This window comes from Vigna radiata, chromosome 7 (assembly GCF_000741045.1).
Source record: "Vigna radiata var. radiata cultivar VC1973A chromosome 7, Vradiata_ver6, whole genome shotgun sequence".
Taxonomy (NCBI): Eukaryota; Viridiplantae; Streptophyta; class Magnoliopsida; order Fabales; family Fabaceae; genus Vigna; species Vigna radiata.
This window is the reverse complement of record NC_028357.1, coordinates 30161203-30169278: the sequence shown is the minus strand read 5'-3', so window position 1 is coordinate 30169278 and position 8076 is coordinate 30161203. Positions and strand designations below refer to the sequence as shown.

Here is an 8076-nt window from a genome sequence, read left to right as displayed (position 1 = left end):
TGATTAAGGTATTAAAAATCATGTTTATCAAGTCTGGTCCAATAAATAAGTATGGTGATAATGTTCAATGAGCCTAAATGTTCACTATGAAAAATAATAAAGTATTTTATAAAATGGAATCTATGTGACCCAAGTAATAATATCTGACATGTTATTGTTACACCAAATAGACAAAAAAAATCTTGTTCCTATGTAATGTTTTTCTGAAATTAAGTAAGTGTTGAATGAGAAATAATTAATATATAAAAAGTTGATATCATATATCTTTCCAACATTTTATCCGTTATTTTCTTTGTCCAAAAAATTTTAGGAAGACCTTTCTCCATCACAGGGTAGTGGTGAGTAAGGATGAAAATGTTGACATGAGTATCTACGGATAAAATTTATAATAAATAATTACTATCTGTAGATATTTATTATATGTGGATAATGAATAGTGGATATTTTAATATCCGCTTTTAAACGGATCGGGTATGGATAGTATATTATTTGTTTCGCGATTATCTATTATCTAAAAAAATAATAAAAAAATTTAATTTATATATTTTTTAATTAAATTTAATTAAAAATAAAATAAAATTATATTTTATTAAGTTAAATTTAATTAAAATTAGTATTTAATTTATATTTAATTTAATTTATATTATATTTTTTTCTAATTTTATTTTAAAAATATATAAAATATTTATTTTTGCGAGTATCCATAAATATTTTTTAAACATATAATAGTATATCAGATAGCGGGTACAGTGTTATCTCACAGGTGAAATTATGAGTAGACATTATTCATGCCTCATCTGACCGTTACTATTCTTAATATATAATGGACCACTTTGCTTGAGGAAGGTTTAGAAAAATAGATGACGAATGACCTTAATTATTACGAGGTGCATTATATCAGTGAGGCTTTTGGTCATGCCGCCATTACATATATTCTGTTCTGTAATAGAAAAAAGCACAAGATGACCTTGCTGACTTATGTAAATCAATAGATAAAATTTCTTTACTTTAACTGTTAACTGCTATAACGGATTCCAAATGATTGTTCTTTTGAAATTTCAACAAAAAAAAAAAAATTGCTCCAATTACTTCCTTTGGGGTAAATGCACCGACTGCAACCCAAAGTCAAGATAAACATCAAGCTTTATACTGTAAATTATAATGGTATACATATTCATCTCAAAATTTATTTATATAGGTATATGCCCTACACTTATAAAATTACTAGACTGTATATAAAAGGTGCATTCTTGCAGATAAAATAAAATTTAGATGATGTCTGGGATGAAGAAATGGTTATAGATTCCGGATATATGCTATGTCAAAGTTAAATAATTTCAATAAAAATAAATACCCATATATATATATATATATATATATATATATATATATATATATATATATATATATATATATATATATATGTTCATTTTAGAAAAAGAGTGAGATAAGGGTTACTTTTTATTTATTTTAATTTTTTTACTTGAAATGTTTGTATTATCGACTAAAGATAACCTTGTTTTTTTCATTACATTTTGTACAATAAACGTGAAAAACAATTTAAAGTTTTTTCCCACGATTTCCTTTCGTTTCCTTTCTAAACTAAACAGGTCCTAAAGTTTATTGAAGTCAAATTATAGATCTTAAAGAAATAAAGGAGAGTAAGGTTTTTTGGTCCACCAAGGAAAAGGACTAACATGAGTATGTCTACACGTAATTTAATTTGTTTCTATATTAAAGATATGAGAATAAGATGTAACCTAAATATATGTAGGCGAAAGATGAACTTTTTGAATTTGAATGTAGCTCACATATAATTTAGGAGAGTGATAATTAAATTATTGGCTCGGAAGAAAGAGTGAAAAAAAAATCTAAATATTTAATGAAGAGGTTTGCCATTCTTGGGTAGATGATTATAGGTAATTAAGTATTTATAAAGAATGATTCGATCTAATAAAGAACGGTCACTTGTTTCCTTTGTGTAATTAATAGGAAAGAAGCACCAATTCAGAACTGTATTAGTGGCCACACACTGCACATAATGTGATATTTTTGTTCACAAGAATCATGTCCAACTATTCTTGAGTCTTAGTGAAGAGAAATCTTTCGGTGCTTTTGTGGATGCTTGTCACATCTTTTCATTGTTTCATCTCCAGGGAAAATTCTAAAGAATTAGGTCAAATGTTCCTCTTCATATTGTCATATTCCCCTTACAAAACCACTATTTTCTTCAATAATAAATCACCCTTTCCCCTATTCTTTCCTTACTTTCTTTGCCTTCCATGTCTGCATCTTCCTATTACCATTCCATGTCTTAGTTTACACAAAACAATGCATACATCATATAATTAACATCAATTTCACTTTGATGGAAAAATATGAAAGGTTGAATAGCCTGGAAAATGACATGTAACTGTTATGAAATAATAAACAAGGAAATAAAGAAATAAATATATAAAAATTTAGAAATTTGTAATAATTATGATGTTGAAAATAAAAGTCGCATAAAAAAAACCCTGAAGATATACACCAAAAGTTAACTATAGATCAAACTAACTAGTGGTGTAACTTTTTTTGAGGAATTTAATAAGAGGGCTTAATAAATTTGTTTGCTATTAATTAATAGGTATGTAATGGAATTGAATTGTTAAGTTAGGTTAAAAAAGTGAATTAATTAGAGATTAGGGGTGATATATTGGGAGCATGGGTCCCATAATTGATATAATAATTTTTCCTGGTCAGAAGTAGGCTAGGGACATTTGCTAGGCCATCTTAATTATCAACTACAGTTAGGAAAGCAACCAAGCATAGCAATATTCCCTCTTCCAACTTGTTATTTAAAACCTTCAATCCAGTCCTTATTGAAGCCAAGAAGCCAAGAAGCCAAGTAGCCAAGTAGCCAAGTGCATATAGACATTAATAATGTCCAACAGCATGAAAAAGTTGTCCAGTTATTTGCATTCCCTATCCCAAACCCCTCACAGGCTCAGAAAAAGAATGCTAGCCACATGGACCCCAGACCAGGAATTCAACCAGGTCAGGCACAGATCTGGAGCTGACATGAAGAGGAAGCTCAACTGGTATGATCTGGTTGCTCTTGGTGTTGGAGGAATGCTTGGTGTTGGTGTCTTTGTCACAACTGGCTCAGTTTCCCTTCACCACTCTGGTCCTTCAGTCTTCATTTCCTATATCATAGCAGGAATTTCAGCCCTTCTCTCCTCCTTGTGTTACACTGAATTTGCTGTTCAAGTCCCAGTTGCAGGAGGAGCTTTCAGTTATTTAAGATTAACCTTTGGTACAATACAACACCTTTTCTTCCCTTATGTATAATATCCTTACTAGTATATATATACAAATTTACCTATTAATTTTCTTTCATGTGTGTAGGGGAATTCTTTGGATATTTTGCTGGGGCAAATATACTAATGGAGTATGTGTTCTCAAACGCTGCCGTAGCAAGGAGCTTTACTGAATATTTGAGCATTGCGTTTGGAGAAAATGATCCAAATGTGTGGAGAGTGGAAGTCCATGGCTTGCCCAAGGATTATAACATGTTGGATTTTCCAGCTGTGGCTGTCATTCTTATTCTCACTCTCTTTCTGTGTCATAGGTTTGATTCATTTCTATAATTTTTCTTTTCCTTGTTTCTTCTGCTTCAAACATGTTTGTTCTTGTTGTGATGCTATCTGCTTATTATCTGTTTAGTCGTCCATTTTTCAACGGATAAACATTTTAATATGTTATCCTGCTATGTGACAACCAATTAACAAACTACTTTATTAATTACCTGTTTTACTTTTTGTAATCACAATGTCGAACCCGTTGCTTATCTATACTTTTTTTAAACGTTCGTCCGGGTTCAGTGGATTTTGAATATGCTCGTTTTATCCTTCTTTTTAATATTGTTATATTTTGGTTTATTGCAGTACAAAGGAAAGCTCCGTGTTGAACCTCATTATGACAGTCTTCCATGTGATTTTCTTTGGATTCATTATAATCGCCGGTTACTGCAATGGAAGTGCGAAAAACATGGTTAATCCAAAAGGTCTAGCACCTTTTGGTGTTAGAGGTGTTCTTGACGGAGCAGCAATAGTATACTTCAGCTATATAGGCTATGACTCCGCTTCAACCATGGCTGAGGAGGTCAAAGACCCTTTTAAGAGCCTACCCATTGGAATTGTGGGTTCAGTTCTGATAACCACTTTGCTCTATTGCTTAATGTCTCTGTCTTTGTGCATGATGGTTCCTTACAACAAGGTCAGTATATATAGTATATCAAACAACGAGTGTAATATATAGTGTCATGTCTATGAACCCTCTCAACTCCTTTGTTTTCTAATAGGCTTGAATAAATGGACCTTAACTTTAGTCATCATATATATTAATATATAATATATGCTGTGTTAGTGATGAAAAGCTAATTCCTGGTGTAATATATATATATAGATATCCGAAAAAGCATCATTTTCAATGGCTTTTCTGAAAATTGGATGGAGTTGGGCGAGCAATCTTGTTGGGGCAGGTGCAAGTTTGGGCATTGTGGCTTCTCTCTTGGTAGCCATGCTAGGCCAAGCAAGATACCTTTGTGTTATTGGAAGGGCAAGGTTGGTGCCATCTTGGTTAGCCAAAGTACATCCTTCAACAGGCACACCATTGAATGCAACGATCTTTTTGGGTAAGCAAACTGTCTGTGTCTTAATTAATTAACAAAAAGAAAGAAGCTCTAGCCATTATATATATATTATAGGTTCTTCGGCATTGGAATATTTGTCTTTTTTCTCTAGAAGGATCGTAGAAATTTCATCGTGAACTTTTCTTATAAATGTTATTGTACGGAAACTGGTAATCACTTTTTATTGTCATGCCTATAATGAGTAGTGATACAGTAAAATGACTCAAAATGCTGCAACAAAATATAGTTGTAGGTTTGGATTAATAACTATATCTTGGTTAAGGCATTCCTTAACGAACAATCTTGTTTCAGTTTTGGTTTAAACAAATAACCTCATACTTAACCCGTTTTTATCACCGTAAGTACTTTGATGTTTTTTCACGGTCTTAATATGCTATGTGTTTTTCTGAAGTTCAATATGCTACATTTATTTATTTTTAATTACTTAGAGATTTGTTTTTACCTTAATTAAAAAAATCTGCGTTTAGCATCAACCTTTTTTGTGCATGCTTTTATATTTTAAAAGAAATGATATTATGACCCATAAAAAAAAGTAATGTCAAATATAAATGTAAAGTCAAAGTGTCATTTTTTCTATTTTTTTATCTCCTACTCAACATGATCTCTCTCTTTCACAATGTATAGAACATTATATATCTTAGTCTTTCCCCCTACAATGTTGTAGAAAGGAAGGGTTTTTTATTCAGTTCTCAATAACTTTATTCCTCGGCAAAAAACACACATATTTTGTTTGAAACTATGTCGTCACTAAAATGGTATGTTAATTTTTGTTAAAAAGTAATAGAAAAAAATATTTAATGTGATTATGAGAAACCAAAATGACTAAAGATAATTAATAGTAATTGGGTTACTTACCATTTTATTAAAGTCAGATTTAATCTATAGATAATTAATATACATTTCGAGCATATGAATATCAATTACATTGGTGAAAGTTTAAGGACATAATGTTTTATATTTCCTAAAATTTTATCTATAGATGTAAGAAAAGTCTTTTAAAAATGTTAAAATAACTTTAATCAATGTCAATTAATAAACTTACATCTCATTTTCTCAAATAAAATTCTTAATGTACTTCTAAAAATATGATTTTGCCAAAAGGTAAAATACCTTAAGTAGTTTTTTAAACTGACAAAAGATTCCAAAACCGTACTTAAATTCTGATAAAATAACTTGACAAATTAACTTTTTTCCAAAACAATTATAAAGCCAACGAGATAAAAAAAAAAAAAAAAAAAAAGAAGACACTATTGAATTTCTTCATTAGTTCTAGGTTTCTGGTAGTCTCAACTTTCAAGTTAAACCAAACATAGATGAGTTTTTTTAGCTTTATTTGATGTATAACTATTTTAACAATATTATTGTAAGTAAGCTCTATTTTCATTGTTTTATATTATAATTAGGTTTGTTAGTGAAGTGAAACGTTGATTCAACAACTAGGTAACTTCAATCAAAGAGCTTGAGATAGGAATTTCAATATCATTCATGATAAGAAAAGGAGGAGAAAATGGAGATTAAATAAGGAAAGAAACAAGAAAGATTAAGGGAAATGTGAGGATACCTGGAAGAAATATAAAGATGTTTATTATTTTTGTTCTTGGTGTAGGAATTTGCACAGCATCTATTGCATTGTTCACGGAGCTTGACATCATAATTGAGTTGATAAGCATCGGCACGCTGTTGGTGTTCTACATGGTAGCCAATGCTCTTATATACCGTCGATATGTAATCACTGGCCATGCCCCACCTTCGCACACTCTTTTGTTCCTTTTTCTCCTATCTCTAAGTGCACTATGCTTCTCCATTGCGTGGAAATTCAAGCAGCAATGGTGGGGTCTTGTACTTTTTGGTGGGTTTATGATCGCCATCACTGCCTTCTATCATCACGTGATGCTTAATACTACCATTGCCCAACATTCTCAACAACAGCAACAGCATTGGTCCGTGCCATTCATGCCATGGCCACCTTCCATCTCCATCTTTCTAAACGTTTTCCTCATAACCACGCTCAAAACCCTCTCTTTCCAACGCTTTGCCATATGGGCATGTTTCATCACCATCTTCTACGTGCTCTATGGCGTTCACAACACTTATGAGGCAGAGGAGATTGAGATGGGTGGTGTAAGTGTTGTTGGTGATGAAATGAATTCAAGTGTACACAACTTGCAAACTAAGGTGGAGATTCAAGTGTATTAGTTGAAGCAAACAATGCAATTGGGCAGAATTAATAAGAAAAAAAAATCAGTTGTTATTATTATGTACATTGTGGGAAAGAGACAGAAGGGATATTCTGAAGAATGTTGCATTGGTGATGCCGCTATTATATATCATAGAAAGAGGCAGCAAACTCTTGAAGCAACAATGATTCTTTAGTAGTGGGAAACATTGAATTGAGTTGAAGTCCAATCCGGGTGCAATCTGCAGTCTTTTGAATAGTACTGAAATAACTTGTATCGTTGTGTCATTTCGGTAGCACGTCAAAAGTGAATGGTGGGTCAAAAATCAGGTGAGAGTGGGTTTAGTTTAGCAATCTCTTCAGTATCTTTGGAAAAGATGGGTTGAATTCATGACCAAGCTATTCACCCTATATATCAGATCCCAGCTGGGGCATAAAAAGTGTATATATCACCCCTCTCTTCCTCATTTCAATAATTATTCTAGTATTGTTCTATCTCCACTCACTCACTGGGATTCACTTTTTTCTTCTCCTGATAATTAACAACATTAGCTAGGCCTTAATCTCTTCACCATATTCTCCATTCCAACCCATCTAGTATATATAGTACTCACAAATAACAATGGAAAGCAAGGAAATATTATAACAATGTTCTCTTTGTCTAACTAATGTAATACTCCAAATCACGCTTCGCTCAAGCAAAGTAATGGATTTGTTATTAAGATTTATATCATATTGAATTTTTCAAGCACGTAGCATTGATAAAATCTTCACACTTACCTGACCTTAAAGTATTTGAGTTAGGAAGTTGTCAAGTCACCAAAACCTGTCAATACCTACCTCGGGTGAATTTTTACAAAAAGCAATTCGAACCAGTAAAATTCTGAAGTTTAAGTTGAGCTTTACTTATATCAGTTAAATGCAATAAACCTTATTATATTTTGCTGTTGCAAATAAAAAGTTATACGACAAACAGCTGTTGATCGGAACAGGGCAGGAACGCATGAGGAATGCAAAATTTCTTACTTTTTTACTGTAGAAAGAATCTTATATATTAAACTACCTGTGTAAAAAGCTATGTAAGCGTGTCAGAACCCCATATTCTGTAGAACTAAGGTCATTTTCAAACAAAAATACTAATTGGAATGAACACGTAAAATTCAATTGGCCTCTAAAATGTTGGATTAGGAGAATGTTTCATTACGTA

General features: G+C 31.7%; 1 protein-coding gene across 1 annotated transcript; it reads left to right on the top strand.

The window, feature by feature from the left end:
- Nucleotides 1-2879: 2879 nt before the first annotated feature.
- Nucleotides 2880-7510, top strand: LOC106767333 (cationic amino acid transporter 6, chloroplastic). The gene is made up of 5 exons (XM_014652196.2): nucleotides 2880-3295; nucleotides 3388-3610; nucleotides 3927-4257; nucleotides 4447-4675; nucleotides 6300-7510. Exons 1-5 carry the CDS (start codon nucleotides 2923-2925, stop codon nucleotides 6887-6889), a joined length of 1746 nt encoding a protein of 581 aa, XP_014507682.1. The 5' UTR covers nucleotides 2880-2922; the 3' UTR covers nucleotides 6890-7510.
- Nucleotides 7511-8076: the final 566 nt, after the last annotated feature.

Coding starts and splice junctions, on each gene's coding strand:
- LOC106767333 (XM_014652196.2), top strand. CDS start 2,923: ATGTCCAACAGCATGAAAAAGTTGTCCAGTTATTTGCATTCCCTATCC. Junction 3,296..3,387: donor TTATTTAAGATTAACCTTTG/GTACAATACAAC, acceptor TCATGTGTGTAG/GGGAATTCTTTGGATATTTT. Junction 4,676..6,299: donor GAATGCAACGATCTTTTTGG/GTAAGCAAACTG, acceptor TTCTTGGTGTAG/GAATTTGCACAGCATCTATT.